Source organism: Lissotriton vulgaris, chromosome 4_1 (genome assembly GCF_964263255.1).
Source record: "Lissotriton vulgaris chromosome 4_1, aLisVul1.2, whole genome shotgun sequence".
Taxonomy (NCBI): domain Eukaryota; kingdom Metazoa; phylum Chordata; class Amphibia; order Caudata; family Salamandridae; genus Lissotriton; species Lissotriton vulgaris.
This window is the reverse complement of record NC_141691.1, coordinates 70,017,987-70,037,136: the sequence shown is the minus strand read 5'-3', so window position 1 is coordinate 70,037,136 and position 19,150 is coordinate 70,017,987. Positions and strand designations below refer to the sequence as shown.

At 49.4% G+C, this 19,150-nt stretch overlaps 1 protein-coding gene across 1 annotated transcript in view; it reads left to right on the top strand.

Annotated features, from left to right (window-relative positions):
* The first annotated feature begins 5,315 nt into the window (after window positions 1-5,315).
* The window catches only part of NALF2 (NALCN channel auxiliary factor 2), a 694,299-nt gene continuing 680,464 nt past the window's right edge, over window positions 5,316-19,150 (top strand). The window contains exon 1 of the mRNA XM_086918334.1: window positions 5,316-6,463. Coding sequence (XP_086774460.1) covers window positions 5,690-6,463 — 774 coding nt within the window. The 5' untranslated portion in view covers window positions 5,316-5,689. The remainder of the gene's footprint in view (window positions 6,464-19,150) is intronic.

The following is a 19,150-nucleotide window of genomic DNA, read 5'->3' as shown; positions in this document are numbered from 1 at the left end:
CCATGCCAAAGGCCGGCCCTGTTCGAAGCAGCTGGAAAGCAGCCATAGGACAGTATACAAAACTAGACCCGTGGAGCTCAGAGAACTAGATGTGCCTTATGTCTCATATGTACCCCGTCTTTGTTCTCACATTGCTCTCTGGTTTCTAGCGCTTTGAAGCTGCCCATGCTGCTGGGTTGACACTCTATAAAACTCATATTTAAATAAAGTGCATTGGCTTTGGGAGTCTCCTAGTGAAACACTGGGTTCGTTCTCCTCAATAGTAAAACTTTACGCGTGTGCGTGCGCGCCCGTGCGTACGAGTGCGTGCGTCTGTGTGTGTGTGTGCAATGGGAGAGAAAGATAAGCAATTTGAAGGAGCCCTGGGAGAAAAATCGATTTTAATGCCCTTAAAACGTAACGAAATGCCGCGTTGTATAACCGGGGCTTAGGAATTGATCGGGCGCGCCAGCTTGAAGGGGTGAAGGTGACGGAATTGTCCTCGAAGCTTCGTAGGGTAGCTCGGGTGGGTAACGCAACTGCTGCAGAAATAATGCTGTACGGAGTGTACGCTACAGGCGACCGGGTGGAATTCTCTTTGAGACGGAAGCAGCAAATTTTGAATAGGTGAAAGTGTGTGAAGGCACTGCTTGTTTTTTAAGATCCAGGAGCCACTTCCGTTAGGCAGGTCTATAAAGGTGCACTGTAGAGTTCAGCTAGGCGCTGTCTTTCAGCACTAGCTTCAACCCCCCCCCCCCCCCCCCCCCCTCCGATAACAGTCCTTCAGCATGAGCCTCACACTCCTGTCTGGAGCTGTCCATTAGCAGGAGCCTCATCCCTCTGTCTAGGCGCTGTCCAGCAGTAGCGCTGTCTCCTTTCTAGGTGCTACACTTCGGCACTTGCCCCTTATCGGGGAGCTGTATTCGGCATTAAAACCTCTCCCCCTCGCCTCTCTAGCGCTGTCCTTCAGCCCTACCCCCAAGTCCCCTCTCTAGATGCCTTCCTTCAGCACCAGAACACCAGTCTCGCCCCCTGTCTATCCGTTATCCTTCAGCACCAGTCTCACCCCCTTATCCATCTGCTGTCCATCGGCACAAGTCTGATTCCCTTCTCTAGGCGCTGTCCTTCAACACCTGCCTCACTCCCTTCTCTAGGCGCTGTCCTTCAGCACCTGCCTCACTCCCTTCTATAGGCGCTGTCCTTCACCACCTCTCTCACTTCCTTCTCTGGGAGCTGTCCTTCAGCACCTGCCTGACTCCCTTCTCTGGCGCTGTCCTTCAGCACCTGCCTCACTCCCTTCTCTGGGAGCTGTCCTTCAGCACCTGACTCACTCCCTTCTCTAGGAGCTGTCCTTCAGCACCTGTCTCACTCTCTTCTCTGGGAGCTGTCCTTCAGCACCGGCCTCACTCCCTTCTCTGGGAGCTGTCCTTCAGCACCTGTCTCACTCCCTTCTCTGGGAGCTGTCCTTCAGCACCTGCCTCACTCCCTTCTCTGGGAGCTGTCCTTCAGCACCTGCCTCACTCCCTTCTCTGGAGCTGTCCTTCAGCACCTGCCTCACTCCCTTCTTTGGGAGCTGTCCTTCAGCACCTGTCTCACTCCCTTCTCCGGGAGCTGTCCTTCAGCACTGGTCTGACTCCCTTTTCTGGGAGCTGTCCTTCAGCACCAACCCCCTGCTTTGCCTGGGAGCTGTCCATTCAAGCAACGCACTCCCTGTAAGGGAGCTATATATCACTGGCACCCCTCCCCAGTTTCGGAGCACTCAGTCTCTCAGCATCAGACCGCCTCCCCAGCCTGGAGCTGTCCATCACCATCACCCCTGGCCTGGGAGCTGTCTTTAGCAGCGCCTCCCCTCCCCAGCCTGGGAGCTGTTCTCAGCGCCAGACCCTTTCCTCATCTGCCTGTATAGCAGGGCCACGGGAATTGTGCGGCCGCTTCGATTTTTCGCATTATTATAGATATGCCGCCTTTGCCACATAATCCCTCATCTGATGCATAATCTGCACATTTTAACAACAACAAAAATGTGTTTCTGCCTCAAACAGTTCAATTGTTCCTAAAATCACAGAGGCGCGTGTTGCTGCGCAGTGGAAAACCATTTCCAGAGGTTCACTAGCCACCTTTCTGCTTTTGCTCTATTTCGGTTTTAAACTGGCACTGATTAGGGGCACCCAATGCCCAAACAGCTTTAGCTAGTGTAAAAAGTAAAAACAGTAAGGATGTAATTCTGTACAAAAAAATGTGCTGCATTACATCACATTATTTGCTTGTTCTTGCTGCATAATGTTCTCAACACTGCCGCGTTATTTGGTCCTCTCCTGCCGCATAATTCCAATGGCCCTGCTATATTTATCCTAAAGCCCCCCGCACACTCTCCTGCGTCCCATCTGAGCAAGCACACAACCAGCAGACAACTTTCTGTTTTATTGGGCCCGTCTCACTGGTAAGGTGCAACTCGAGGCCTATGACGCAGTGAGCGTGCGACCTATGCAGGGCACTGCACGGAGCCCATGTGCAGTGACTCACTAACAGAACAAAAAAAAAGGGACTGGTTGAATGCTTGAATTAATGTCAGCCACTGGTAATTACTCTTGGCCGCATTCCGCTAGATTTGTGTTCATTCTACCTCTACAGAGAGGAGCCATTCTTATGCAAATCAGCCCTGGCCCTGCTCCAATGGCAGCCTCCGGGCCCGGGCTGGCAGTGATCGCCAGTGGCTAAGACTGATTCAAGCTTCCACTCATGCTGAGTATGAGGGCCACTGCTGCCCACCGGGTGGTTTGGCGAGCTGCGTGTAGTGTGCTGTGGAGAGCTTGGCACCTGGGGTGCTTTTTTGGGGTGGGGGATTGCCATCGAATGCTTACGGAAGCTTCTTGTCGCGTGGGGTTTGTGAAGCTCCTTGTCCGGGGGTGATTTGAGGGGCCCCTTGCCTAGTAGTGTTTTGGGGAGCCCCTTGACACGTGGTGTTTGTGATGTTCCTTCTCCAGGGTGCTCTGAAGGGGCGCTGGGCTAGTAGCGTCATAGGGAGCCCCTTGACACGTGGTGTTTGTGAAGGTACTTGTCCCGGGGTGCTCTGAGGGGGGCCCTGGGCTAGTAGTGTTTTGGGGAGCCCCTTGACACGTGGTGTTTGTGAAGGTCCTTGTCCAGGGGTGCTCTGAGGGGGCGCTGGGCTAGTAGTGTTTTGGGGAGCCCCTTGACACGTGGTGTTTGAGTAGCTTCTTGTCTGGGGGTGCTTTGAGGGCCCCTGGGTTAGTAGGGTTTTGGGAGCCCCTTGGCACGTGGTGTTTGAGAAGCCCCCCTGCCCACGGGTGCTTAGAAGCGCTGGGATGCTTCGGGGGTGTAAGGCAGGTATTCCACACAGGGCGTTCTATTCTCGTTTTGGGGTGCTGTGTCAGTGCGGCGTGGGGTGTTCGGAGCTCACGCGTGGCACACACCGTGTGAGGACGGCTCGCGCGGCGTCTCAGCCCACGCTGCCCGGGTGTCGGGACACTGCCTCGCGGAGGGGTTCGCTCCAGCGGCGATGCCTCGTTTATGTATGGGGGTGGCGAAACAGGGTGCCAATGTCACAGGACGTATGAGGAATGCTTGGCACAAGGTGTTGGGGTCACGAGGTACGCGGAGTTTTGGGGTGCTATTGGGCGTGTGCCCTGATTTGGCACCAGATGATTTGGGGAGCTCTACAGCACTGCGTTTTTTGGGGGGGGGTCCTTGCAAAGGGGTGTTTGTGGAGCCACATGGTGTCTGAGGATATCTCCAAGCCTGTGCAGCTGTAGAGGGGGCGCGGCGCCCCATTATTGCAAGCCCAGCTGTCAGCCTCTGACACGGGGCATGGCTGCCTGTCTCCCCATTAAGGGCTCCGGGGTGTGCACGTGTGATTGGCAGCGGGGGGGAGGGGGTGGCAGTGCTGCGGGAGGAGGGACTGCGGAGTGAATGAGCACACGCCGGATGAATGGAGCTCTGCACGGGGTGAATGAAGGGAGGGGGCGCAGGGGCACTATAGTCAAACCACGAGCGGAGAGGTGGCGCTCGTTCACAGCGGCGGGGACGCGCCGTCGGTCACGCGCATATCTCTGCCCCTCTCTCTCTCTCATCTGAGCCTCCCCTCAAGGTGTTCTTTGCACAGCTGAAGATGGCGACAGATTGAAAGAAGTGGGTGGGAGGAAAAGGCGGGAGGAGGAGGTGAAAAGAAGAGAGAGAGGGAGAGCGAGAAGGCGAGAGAGCCCAGATGGGAGGGCATGGGAAAGAAGAGACGCCAAGCCAGCACGAGACAGCCCCTCAGAAGATCAATAGGAAACAGTGAGGTTGGGGTGCACAAAGAGGGGGTCTCTCCGAGGCCAGACAGGTACCAGGCGCGGCCCGATGCAGCAGCCCTCGGGGCCTCTGTGAGTGCCGGGAGACGCTGAGGACCAGGGGATGCTGCTGCTGAGACTGCCTGGCAGAGCCTGAGAGGAGCACCAGACGCCGCCAGGGGGCAGAGCAGCCCCGAGTGTACTGATGAGGAGACCCAGAGGAGGCTGAGGCTGCCTGCGAGGACCTGTGGACTGCTCCGGGGAAGAGGGGGCCTCTCCGCGAGGACCTGTGGCGCGCGGGAAGAGGGTGGCATCCCGGCGGCACAGAGGGCACCAGGCACAGAGCCAGGGGTGCCCGCAGCCCACCTCCCCATCCAGGAGATGCGCAGGGCCGGGGTCTTTCCGCCGCCGATAACCAGAGGGGGAGGAGCCAGCGACGCAGCGCACAGACTCGGGCTTCTGAGGGAAAACACGAGGGCTCGGAGACGGTGAACCGTGAGGGGCTGAGGGCACCGCAGGCTGCAGCAGGTGAGCGGCGAAGGAGGACCGCGAGGGGCGGCGGAGGCACCCAGGATGTTCACGCGACCATGAGCCTGGCTGGCTGAGGCCTGGTGCGCGAAGGGCCACCGCATGCAAGGTTTGGGCCCTCGGTGAGGGCCGGCAGCTGTAGAGCGGCGCCTCTCCTCAGAGCAGGCATCGCGCAAGGACTGGGCACCGAGGTGGTGCTGGCCAAGCTTCGAGGCGCTCGAGGTGGCCGCTACAGCAAGAAGAGGGACCCGGGGTACCTCACGGATGCACTGAGGACAACGGGGGTTTTACACCAGGGGTAGCGGGGACAGCGGGGATTGCAGGTCGGAGAGGCGCGCTGGAGCCCGCCAGGAGCGGCTGAGGGCCACAGTTGGACCCGGACGACCTCAGGGGGGATGGTGACCCCCGGAGCTGCTTCGGGATGACCCCTACGGAACCTGCCTGGAGCTAAGGGCTGCTCGGTGGGTGTGGGTGGCAGGTTGGTTTTTGCAGTACTGCTGCCCCCCCCCCTCACCAGGTGGGGTGAGTGTCCTCGCCCTGATGATTCCACGGTGGCTGTCCCTCGGGGTGGGCACCCTCGCTCCATCTGCCACTGCCACCCAGGTGCCACCCCCTGGTACCCGGCCATGAATGGATGCTAGGCTCCTGAGAGCGGAACACGCCAGGCGCTGGCGGAGTGGGGAGGGCCTCTGTCCCCTGGACACTTCCAGCCCTCCCCGCCATGATGCCCCCCACCAGGCCAGGTAGGTGACATCGTGGAGAAGGAGGGCGCACCGGCCGGGGGGGAGGGAAGGCCCACACATTCACCCACCAGGACTAAAAAACATAAGGTGGTGGCGGCGGGGACAGGAGAAGGGCCCCACCAGAGACCGCCCGCTGCCTGCACCCCCTAAAATATGATCAGTGGCACTTGGATGTTTCCAAGGGAAGATGAGGCTGCCTTGAGAATCTGCCGAGACCCCCGAGAGAGTGCAGCGCCCCGCACCGGCCCCGAGCGGGCGCAGAGATGGCGCCTGTCCCCGGCCTACCTCCTCTTCCTCACCGCCCTGCTCTCTGACCGGCTCTGGCTCTGCACCGGGGCCAGGCAACGCGATAAAGCCCGGGGTCTGGGCCACGAGGCCCTCCTGGGCGCAGGGACCCCATCCAACCGGAACTCTCTCTGTGACCCCCTGCTGCTGGGCAACCTGAGCAGGCCCGCCGCTGCTGCTGCCCCCCACACACTGCCCTGCCCGGGGGCCCCCTTGGACTCAGCTTGCACCAAATTGTACTCCCTGCAGAGACTGTGGGAAGCCCTCTCGCCCCCCTCCGCGCCCACCTCGTCCGTCTTCTCCTTCTCCTCCAAGAGGAACTTTTTAAAGGCCTACTTCCGCAACTTCAGCCTCCCCTTCTGCGACTCGTACAGCATGGCAGACATCTTGCTGGGGATGGCCGCCCCGGAGAGCCTGGACTGCGGCCTCGACAGCCTCATGAGGGACTTTGCTGCGGCCGCCGCCTCCCTCTCGTCCTCCCCCGCCGGGCCCATGGAGGGCGAGGTGTGCGGCAGCTGCGTCAGGGCCTTCCAGAGGCTGGACCAACACGCTCAGGAAAAGTTTGACGAGTTCGACTCGGTGTTGGACAAGTACTTGCAGTCACAGGAGTATTCGGTGCGGTCCTGCGTGGGAGACTGCAAGGTAAGGGGTCCCGGGCCTGCGCGCGCGCCTCGGGGGGCCAGGGCGGGGGTGGGGCCCCATGGTAGGGTGCACATGGACGCTGCTGTTTTGTAACTTGTCTTACTAGACACGTCATTGTGGTCATGAGGGCCGGGCACCAACGTGTGCAGGCCTTTATGAGTGTGTGATGTCATACTTCGGTACCCATAAACGCCTACGTCACTGGGCCCTGAAAGGACATAAGAACGGTCAGAAAACATGCCAGGAGGGAACAGTGCTTTCTATTCGCAGGATCGTATAGGAATGATTCCTGAATATTCCAATTGTTTTCCATTTCCTTTTTTAGGTGTTTTGGAGTCAATTTTACCAAGGGACTTAACAGTGCACGAATGAGTACCACTGGAGTATCACAGGGGTACTAAGGAGTACTACAGGAGTATTACAGGAGTATTGCAGGAGTACCACAGGGGAATATTTCACATACATTTCTTTTAGAGGTGTCCAAGACTAGAATGTATGCGTCCATGCCTAGAAACTATGTGTCATGTACCCATGTGGAGCACCTCTGTGCTCATGCTAAGCACCTATGTGCCCACGCCCGGAACCGAAGTGTCTTTTATCCATGTAATGAAACTCTGTGCTCTTCATAAGCACCTATGCATCCAAGCACAGAACCTGTGTGTCATGTATCTGTGTAGAGTACGTGTGTGCTCACGGTAAGCACCTATGCATCCAAGCCCAGAACATATGTGTCATGTATCTGTGTAGAGCAGATGTGTGCTCACGCTAAGCACCTATGCATCCAAGCCCAGAACATATGTGTCATGTATCTGTGTAGAGTACGTGTGTGCTCATGCTAAGCACCTATGCATCCAAGCCCAGAACATATGTGTCATGTATTTGTGTAGAGCAGACGTGTGCTCACACGAAGCACCTATGCATCCAAGCCCAGAACATATGTGTCATGTATCTGTGTAGAGCAGATGTGTGCTCATGCTAAGCATCTATGTGCCCATGTGTCCAAGCCCGGAAACTGTGTGACATGTACCAGTGTAGAGCACCTGTGTGCTCATGCCAAGCACCTATATGCCCATGCATCCACGTCTGGTACCTATGTATCATGTATCCATGTAGTGCACCTGTGTGGTCATGCTGAGCACCTATGGGCTAGTACTTATGTGTTCATGCTAAGTAATTATGCTCCCAAGTGTCTAAACCCAGAACCTATGTATCATGTATCCATGGAGTGCACCTGTGTGGTCATGCTGAGCACCTATATGCCCATGCATCCAAGTCCGGAACCTATGTATCATGTATCCATGTAGAGCACATGTGTGCTCATGCTAAGCACCTATGGGCTCCTGCTAAGTACTCATGCTCCCAAGTGTCTAAACCCAAAACCTAAGTGTTATGTATCCACGTAGTGCACCTATGTGCCTAATCGTTCAAGCCAATACCTTTGTGTCATGTATCCATCTAGAATTTTAAAAATCTGGCATGGATCCAGCCCTCCAGGACCGGTTTGGAGACCCCTGATCTAGAGCACCTGTGGGCTCCTACTGAGCACTTATGTGCCCATGCATCCAAGCGCGGAGTCTATGTGTCATGTATCTGTGTTGTAAAGTTGTAAAGGAAAAACAAGGGGAACCTACTCACAATGGAACCAGGGTGATTCATGTATTTAACCCCTTCGCTGCGGCGGCAATTCCGCCGCAGCGCTGGGGGTGGGGGGGGGGGGGGGGGGGGTTGCCGAGCAGCGCTCGCATGCTCGTGACGGAACCGCTCCGTCATGAGCACAGCGCAACCGCGGCTCATGACGGAGCGGCTCCGTCATGAGCATGCAACGGGTTAAAGAAGAACAATGGTTCCTGTGGGATAGATACTTGATAATGATTTATAAAAGGACGTAAAATATGTATATAGTTAAAACAGGAGTTAAGTGAGATGTCAAAGAGAAAGAACTTTAATATACCAATAGACGCTTTCAATGAGTTGTATTGAAACACATTTTGAATTGTATTAAATACTTTCATACATAAAGCAAAATTATTTACAGTTATGTAAAGTGTCCCAAGTGAAAATATGAACCAAAGCATTAGAATAACATAAGTCTTTCATACAATTACATAACATCTATGCAATCATAGAATGCTATTTCTCAAAAGGTTCGCTTTTCTCAATAGTCGACGGCGTTTCGACCCTAATGTGGTTGTAGGGTATCTTCAGGACCTACGATGTGGGACCTCTGTCTTCCAGGAGCGCTAGATTACTGGGGGTGTGCGTGCAAACTGTGTAAGGGTGAAATAAAAGTACTCACTAGGAAACCCGGCCGGGTTCCCTTATGAGGGTGTGTGTCTGGCGACTCCAGGAGGGCGCACAGTGGCTTTCCGCTCTCTTAAAGGAGCTGTATTCCGATGTGTTTCTTATCGCCTAATAATGATATAGTTTGCGGGTGCTCGTGGGCAGTGACCGCGTTTCTGGATGATTCTTTTACGATGATAGCAGGAGCAGGACTGCTCCGTCAGCCCTTGCGTTGGTACAGTGACATGTATCTGTGTTGAACACCTGTGTACTCATGCTAAGCACCTATGCGCTCATTCATCCAAACCCGGAACCTATGTGTCACGTATGCCTGCAGAGCACCTGCTTTCACCTTTGGATGCGTGTAGTAAAGCTTAGCTACTTTGTGTCCAAACCCAGAACCTATGTGTCATGTATCCATGCAGAGCACCTGTGTGCTCATGCTAACCACCTCACTTATGTGTTCATACATCCAAACCTGGAACATGTGTCATTTATCAACGTAGAGCACCTTTGTTCTCATGCAAGCATCCAAGCCCAGAACCGATGTGTTATGTATCTGTGCAGAGCACCTGTATCGTCATGCTGAGCACCTATGTGCCCAGACCCACACCTATGTGTAATCAAACCATGTAGAGCACCTGTGTGGTCATGCTGAGCACCTATGTGCCCATTCATCAATGCCCAAAACATACCTGTCTTGTATCCGTGTAGATCACATGTGTGCACATGCTAAGCACCTATGTGCCCATGCATCCAAGTCTGGAACCTATGTGTCATGTATTCATGTAGAGGACCTGTGTGCTTGTGCTAACCACCTCACCTATGTGTTCATGAATTCAAGCCCGAAACGTATGTGTCATTTATCAATGTAGAGCGCCTTTGTGCCCATGGGTCCAAGCCCAGAACCTATGTGTTATGTATCTGTGCAGATCACCTGTATCGTCATGCTGAGCACCTATGTGCCCATGTGTCCATGCCCAGACCTATGTGTAATCTATCCAAGTAGAGCACCTATGTGGTCATGCTGAGCATCTATATGCCCATGCGTCCAAGCCCAGAACCTATGTGTCATGTATCCATCTAGAGCACCTGTGTACTCATGCAAACACCTATGCGTCCATGCATCCAAACCTGGAACCTATGTGTCACGTATGCATACAGAGCACCTGCTTTCACCTTTGGATGTGTGTAGCCAAACTTAGCTACTTTGTGTCTAAGCTTAGAATGTATGTGTCCAAACCCAGAACCTATGTGTCATTTATCAATGTAGTGCACATGTGTGGTCATGCTGAACACCTATGTGCCCATTGGTCCAAGCTCGGAACCTATGTGTCATGTATCCATGTAGAACCCCTGTGTGCTAATGCTAACCACCTCCCCTATGTGTTCATGCGTCCAAGCCTGGAACATGTGTGTCATTTATCAACGTAGAGCTCCTGTGTTCTCATGCTAAGCAATTGTGTGCTCATGGGTCGGAGCACAGAACCTATGTGTCATGTATCTGTGTATCGCACCTGTGCACTCATGCAGAGTGTCTGTGTGCCCAAGCATCCAAGCCCAGAACCTATATGTAATGTATCCGTGTAGAGCACCTGTTTGCTCATGCTAATCACCTCACCTATGTGTCCATTCGTCCAAGTCCTGAACCTATGTGTCATTTATCAATGTAGAGCACCTGTGCAGTCATGCTGAGCACCTATGTGCCCATTCATCAATGCCCAAAACATATGTGTCTTATATCCGTGTAGATCACATGTGTGCACAGGCTAAGCACCTATGTGCCCATGCATCCAAGTCTGGAACCTATGTGTCATGTATCCATATAGAGCACATGTGTGCTCTTGCTAAGCACCTATGCGCTCCGGATAAGTACTTATGTTGCCATGCGTCTAAATCCAGAACCTATGTGTTATGTATCCATGTAGAGCACCTGTATGGTCATGCTGAGTACCTACGTGCCCATGCATCCAAGCCCGGAACCTATGTGTCATGTATCTGTGTAGAGCACCTCTGTGCTCATGCTGAGCACCTATGTGCCCATGCATCAACACCCAGAACTTATGTGTCTTCAATCCGTGTACAGAACGTTTGTGCTCATGATAAGCATCCATGTGCCCATCCATCCAAGTCCGGAACCTATGTGTCATGCATCCATGTAGAGCATCTGCGTGGTAATGCTGAGCACCTATGTGCCCATGCGTCCAAGCCCAGAACCTATGTGTCATGTATCCTTGTAGAGCTCCTGTGTGGTCATGCTAAGCACCTATGTGCCCATGTTTCCATGCCTGGAACCTATGTGTCATGTATCCGTGTAGAGCACCTGTGTGGTCAAGCTGAGCACCTATGTGCCCACTCATCCAAGCCTTGAACCTATGTGTCATGTATCTGTGTAGAGCACCTGTGTGCTCATGCTAAACACCTATGTATCCATGCCATAACCTATTTGTCCTGCATCCATGTAGAGCACCTGTGTGCATTTGCTAAGTGCTTACGTGCTAATGCATCCAAGCCCAGAACCTACGTGTCATGGATCTGTTCAAAGCACATGTGTCATGCTGATCACCTATGTGCCCTTGCATCCAAATTTGGAACCTATGTGTCATGTATCCATGTAAGGTACCTGTGTGCTCATGCTCAGCACCTCACCTATGCTTCAATGCATCCTGGCCGGGAACCTATGGCTCATATATCCATATAGAGCACCTGTGCGGTCATGCTAAGCACCTATACGTCCATGCGTCCAAGCCCGGAACCTATGTGTCATGTATAACTGTAGAGCATCTATGTGCCCATGCGTCCCAGCCCATAACCTATGTGCCATTTATCCATTTAAAGCACCTGTGTGCTCATGCTGAGCACCTATGTGCCCGAGCCCAGAAACTGGCATGGGCCCACGTAGAGCACCGGTGTGCTAATGCCAAGCACCTACATGCCCATGCATCTAAGCCTTCAAACCTATGTGTCATGTATCCGTGTAGAGCACCGGTGTGCTCATGCTAAGTACCTCACCTTTGGTTCTATGCATCTCAGCTTATGTGCCTATGCGTCCAAGCCCGGAAAATATGCGTCATCTGTGTGTTCATGCTAAGCACCAATACATCCAAGCCCGGAACATTTGTATTATGTATCTGTGTAGGGCACCTATGCGCTCATGCTAAGCACCTATACTTCCAACCCATGTGTCATTTATCAATGTTATGCACCTGTGTGCTAATGCTAAGCACCTCACCTATGTTTCCATGCATCCAAGCCCGGGACCTATGTGTCATGTATCCACGTAGAACACCTGTGTGGTCATGCTAATCACCTCACCTGTGTGTCCATTTGTCTAAGTCCAGACCTATGTGTCATTTATCAATGTAGAGCACCAGTGTGGTCATGCTAATCACTTTACCTATGTGTCCATGAGTCCAAGCCCGGAACCTATGAGTCATGAATCCATGAAGAGCGCATGCGTGCTCATGTTGAGCACCTATGTGCTCATGTGTCCAAGCCTGGAACATGTGTATCATGTATCCATGTAGAGCACCTGTGTGCGGATCCTCAGCATCTATGTGTCCATGGGGCCAAACCTGGTACTTATGAGAAAACCCATTCCTTAATGTGGAAGGAATCAATTATTATAGCTACGGTGTGCTCACGCGTGATGCAATCAGTGGCGTTATATAGAAGTCCTTTGTGGTGTCCTGGGTGAGTACAAGAGCACTGCTTTTGGGGAGTCAGGTTTGCATAGCTCTCACAACCTTAGGTTTTATTAGATTTTGTATTGTAACTTTAATGCTAATTTTTACTGACACACTTCATTGAATGCCATGCGTTTTACAATGACATAGCATGTTAAACAATACAAATACAGGCTACAGCTTTGGCTGTATGTCATGTTTCATGTGTGTTGTAGACACAGTGCACGACCAACATTATGTTATGTTTACAATATAACAAATATAGGATACCCCATGACTTTGTCCTGCGATCCATACATTTGTGTTGCAGAAACATTCCAAGGCCTGCAGCTCTACACAGTATCTAATCCAATATACCATGTGTGTTGGATATACGGTGCAGGGCCTGTCGTATGTAATATTTACAGTATAACAACCACCAACTACATCTGGGCTCTGTGTCATGTTTCATACGTGTGTTGCACACGCAATGCAAGACCTGCTGCTCTTCTCAGTATGTAGTATCTACAATATAACAAACACAGACTACTGTCTTGGTCTGTGTGTTATGTTTCATACATGTGTGTTGCACACTCACTGCCATGCCTTCAGCTCCACACAGTATGTAGTGCTTCTACTATAGCTCACACAGACAATTGTCTTGTGCTGTGTGTCATGTTTCGTATATTTGTGTAACCTGTGCAGTGCACAGCCTGCAGCCCTCAGCAGGTTATACTGCTTATAATGTAACAAACACAGGTTACAAGCTTCGGCTGTGTGTCGTGCTTCATACATGTATATGACAGATACAGTGCACGGTCGGCAGCTCTTCACAGTTTATATCGCGTCCAATATAACAAACACAGGTTACAGGCTTTGACTGTTTCATGCTTTATACATGTATGTAACGGGTAAAGTCCACGACCTGCAGCTCTGCACTGTTTATGCCCCTTAGAATATAACAAACACAGGTGACAGGTTTTTGATGTGTGTCATGCTTCATACATGAGTGTGAGAGATACACCACTTGTAATATATCAAACACCGGTTACAGGCTTCAGCTGTGTCATACTTCATACATGTATTTGACATATACAGCGCACGGCCAGCAGCTCCGTGCAGTTTATACCACTTAGAATACAACAAACACAGGTTACAGGCTTCTGCTGTGTGTCATGCAGCATACATGTGTGTGACAGCTACAGTTCATGGTCTACAGCTCTGCACAGAGTATACCGCGTACAATGTAACAAACAAAAGTTACAGGCGTCGACTGTGTGTTGTGCTTCAGACATGTATGTGACAGATACATGGTCTACAGCTCTGCACAGTGTATACTGCTTACAAAACAACAAACACAAATTACAGGCTTCAGCTGTGTGATGTGTTTCGTACATGTGTGTGGCAGACAGTGCATGGTCTGCAGCTCCACATAGTATGTAATACAATATAGCAAACACATGCTGCAGCTTGCAACTGTGCATCATGCTTTACACATACGTGTTGCAGAGACAGCAGCTCTACACAGTATGTGCCAATGGGATATAAAGGCTACATCCTCTGCCTCTTTGTAGTATTTCATACATGTACGTGGCGGACACGTGTGCACATGTAAGGTGCAGCAGATGTTGTCTGATACTTTTTTGCACACTTAGGAGCTCTCATTGTTTTCCTAGATTGTCTACTTTTTTTGTAATCAACGTAGCGAGTGTCTTTTTGTGCAGAGGTATTTGACGTGTTCTCCCTTAGCACATATTTGGAGAGGTTCATGACATTTGTCATGATGAGCCATGTCGGCAAATCCTAAAGCGCTGCAGTAAACTCAGGGCCCATCCTTTGTTACATGTTGTATTTATGTAAGTTTGAGTGATGCACATGTACACTCAGTGACCACAGTCAGGAGCATGCAGCTGCAGACCGTGCTTCATGCCTGTGCTTAGATACTCACACGAACACACACATAGCCACAGACACACACACAAGCCCACACATACAAACACATATGTATCCACACACGTACCCACAGAAACACAGAGAAATACACACTCACGCACATACCCCTACGCACAAAGACACATACACACAAACACACATAACCACAGACACACACACAAACACACATACCCACAGACACACACACAAATAAACATACATACACAAACATCGGTGCACACATACACACATAACCCCAGACACACGCAGAAACACACACTGTAGGAAACTGGGTTACTGGTTGAGCTACTCAAGCAGCAACCATCATTTTCATCAGGGTGAGGCACAGGCAAACCCCAAATGAATCTGTGCTCAACCCTCTGGTAGCTTGGCAGAAAAACAGTCAGGCTTAACTTAGAGGCAATGTGTAAAGTATTGTACCACTTCAAACCATATTAAAGTGAAAACACAACACAAGAAAAATCATACACCAATTTAGAAAAATAGAGCAACATGTAATAAATTATTTGATACCAAATTGACAAAAATCCAATCAGTAGATCCTGAGATAGGAAATTTAAAGTAATTCAGTAGAAATAGAGCGTAAAACGCAATGCGCCAATTGTGGTTATCTGGTAGTGCAGTAACCAGGACAAAGTCACAAGTTCAGGCTGACTGCAGTAGAGCATGAGCCGGGGGCCTTAAATCCTGGTTGTGGAGGGTTGCGTTATTTTGTGTCGAGGATGTGTTGCGCAGCGGAGGTTCTAATGAAGTTGCGGGCTGCTATGCGAGGTTCTGCTTAATAGATGGGTCCAGCTTTTAAGTAGTAGAAGTTGCCAGAGGGTTCAACCCCAAAGGTGTTTGGAATTTCCTTCCGCCATGCCCTGGCCCCAGCCTGCCTGGGGACACAAAAGACTAATGTAAAAAACCTCTGTAAGTGTTCTGTGATGTGCAAGTGTGGTGGGTGACAGTGCCTCCCCACTATCAAGTAAGGGTTGGCCCATCCTGCCAAAACCAAACCCCCCTTTATCTCACTGTCTGGAAGCAATACACAAAGACCAACTGCCAGCTACACCTAGTCATGTGACCCAGGATACAGGCTGCCGGCAACACTTCTAAAAGTGTCATTTTCAGAATTGTGACTTACAATCCAACTTTACCATTAAAGAGGGTTTAAAATTACAATTCTCGAGACACTAAACTCGACATTGCTATCTGCTCCCAATTGAAAATTGTCACGTATTAAATGTAATGAGATATTCCAATGTTATCCTATGAGAGAGTTAGGCCTTGCAGTAGTGAAAAATGAATGTACGAGTGCTTCACAACCAGGGCATGTGAAAGGTAAAAGTTCATTTCAAACTTTTTGAATAAGCTGCACCCTGTCCTGTGGGCTGTTTAGGGAAGACCCTAGAGGTGATTTATATGTATTAAAAGGAAGGTTTGGGCCTGCCAAAATGGTTAGTTTGCCTGGTCGAAATAGCAATTTAAAACTAAACACAGGCTCCAATGGCAACCTCAGACATATTTAAAAGGCCACTTAAGGGGGTGGCATAATCAATGCTGCAGGTCCACTTGTGGCATTTCATTTACAGGCCTTAGGTACATCTAGTACTACTTTACTAGAGACTTACAGGTAAACGAAATGTGCCAATTGGGTGTAAGCCCATTTCGCCATGTTTAAAGGAGAGAACACAGGAACTTTAGTACTCATTAGCAGTGGTAAAGTGTAGAGTCTTAGAGCTTACAAAACCAAATTTAGTAAAAACAGGAGGAGTAAGGCAAAGTGTTTGGTTGAAGCTAACCTAAGGCTGGCAGGTCTAACACACACAAATGCTCAACAACACACATGCTTGACACAAATACACATAACCAGACATACACACATACCCACAGAACCCCCCACAGACAAACACATGCCCACCCACTCCCACACAAAAATACACATACCTACATACAAACGCATCCATACACACCCAAAAACACACATACAAAACAAACAAGATACACAAAACATACAAATGCATACAGAAACACCCACAAAAACACTCACACCCACAAGCACACACAGACACATGCCCACAGACACATTCATAAAAACACACATACCCACACATCAAAACTCATATGGTTAGAGATTAATGCAATACACACATACTTATTGAGATACAAACACATACCCACAAACACTCGCAAAGCATATACACACAAAGCCACACACACACAAACAAACCTACAGACACACATACACACAGAAACACACACACATACATATCCCTATGTACACACACAAATACACATACCCACAGAGACACACAAACACACATACCCATAGAGACAGAGCCACACCCAAAGAAAAACACACATGCACACACACACACACATAAATGCCCCCACATAGACACATAATATGATATAAATCCAGCGCTGTTAACTGCTGGCAGTGTATTGTATACTGTGTGTTCCATTCAGATGTCCCAAAGGCAGTCTTTGGGTTGTGATAGTGTTCTGTACTTTGACAGCACCTCCTGTCACCAAGCACTGGCTGCACCATTCAGCCTTTTCATAACAATTCTTTTTTTCATTAGTAATGCCTAGTCCCTTTGCTTCAATGCAAGTCAAACTTGCAGACATCCACATTATTTTCATTGCATTTCATGTGTTTTGTAGTGATGTACTGTGGCAGTGCATGACTGTGCTTCTCCAGTCAACATAGCAGCAATTTGCAGCTGCTGACTGTGTTTAGTGCATCCAAGTAGTGCGTGTAGTGCATGCCCTTTTTGTGTTTTAGCACTATAAACACGGTATGCCTTCTGTGTCTGTGTATGTGTGTGTGTGTGTGTGTGTTTGTGTGTGTGTGTGTATATGTGTGTGTGTGTATGTGTGTGTGTATATATGTGTGTGTGTGTGTGTGTGTGTGTGTATGTGTGTGTGTATATATGTGGGCGTGTGTATTTGTGTGTGTATATATGTGTGTGTGTGTGTGTGTGTGTCTGAGGGGTATTCAGTGAACATTCTGTGGTCCACCAATCGCAGCCCTCAGACACTGGGCGAGCACCATATTTCATGCATGTGTCTTGTGCACACAGTGATTTGTATCACTCAGGCACATGCACTGTGTCTCGCTGCTTTTGGCAATTTGTGCATATTTGAAACATTCAGATTTCAGCCGCAGACCATGTTTTATGCATGTATGTGTTACACTGAATGCACATCCTGCGGTCATGCACCAGGTGTTCTGCTCACATACATGTATGTCCATAGTTTTTGGAACTTGTGTTCGATAAATACACTTCATTCATAAGTCTCTATGTGTGTCTGTGATACCAAACACAGCTGGCCCTAGGGCACATCCTAGTTTGGTAGTAAACACCATTGGAATATTGTTCAACAATTCATTTTTAGGTCTCGCCTACAGACACAATGAGCTGCCTGGCGACAGCTCATGTCATCACACAACACAAAATAAATATTTGATGAATCAATGTGTCTTCTTAGTTTATATATCCTAAAAAAGACCACAACTGTGTCAAAAATGACAAAATGGCAAATTAGAGGAAGTGGAAAACAAGTCCAACCATGGCTGTTTCTTAGAGAATGACAGGAGGTCCACAAATCATCCAACATGACAGAGGACCAGATGCTACCTGCCCAATTTGTGAAAAAAATAAGCGCTAGGGCCCTCTTAGGCAGGTCCTGCAGCTTGTGCCACATATTGCTCCTCCCACCGCTGCCAATGATAGTAACAACCAATCACCAACCATCCACTACTAGAAGCGTGACAATTCAGATTATTCCAGGCCCCCAAAGCTATAAGGATGGCTTAGGGAACGTCTAATAGTCATTTTTAATGTATATTTAGGCTGTTTTCCTGTTTTCAGTTTCTATTTTTGGTAAATTCTGGTGGCATTTTTTCCAGTGATTTCAGTACTTTTAAAAACAGTGGTTATCAGTGGTTACACATTTCTACACTATTAAAAACAACAGAAACAGTGTTCTTACGGTGTTTATGGAACATTTTGCTTTCAATATTTGTTTTCTTTCTGTACTGATAGTGGATGGTATATAGACTGTGTGCCATATAGTGTATATGAGTTTCAAACACATTTTTGCAAAACAGGCTTATTGTACTAAACCATACAATACTTCTTCAGTGAGTCTTTGGTCATGTGCAATCGCTCTTTCCATACCATGTAAACTTTTATTTGTGAAAAAGCCTTCTCCACATTGGCACTTGAAACAGGCAATGCCAAAGTAACCAGTACACAATTTGCAAACTCTGGCCACCTACGTAACATTCCATGCCAATACTGGTACACCTGAATATTGTGATTCTCTGGGACAGGTTCTGCAACAAATGCATTGAACCAGGTGCATATGCCCTCAGAGTTATTGAAGAGGTAAAAAATGTAGCAGTACTTTCAAAGCCCGGAGAAAAATCCCCTTTACAGAAGAGATCTAGAACTTGTGTAGAGTACCACAGTGACGCTTCGTTGACTCCAAATGCCACGGTTGGTGAAGGGACATTTCTATGCATCATTGCAATCTATTTCTCATGCATTGTAAAATAACATTTCCTGAATTGCTGATAAACATTTCTTTGCTTAACAAGTGTCAAGCATTCTAACATGGAACATGTTAAAGTGCCAAAGTCACTAAAAGTGACATCCAGCCTCGTCTAAAGGAGATGTTTCACATCTACATCAATTATGCTTACACTTGGTAGACAAGGGTGTTTTCAGACTCTAGTTTTTTTATATGTCCAAAACAGCAGTCATGTTTACCTGTAAAAATGTAAGAATGCAGGAGA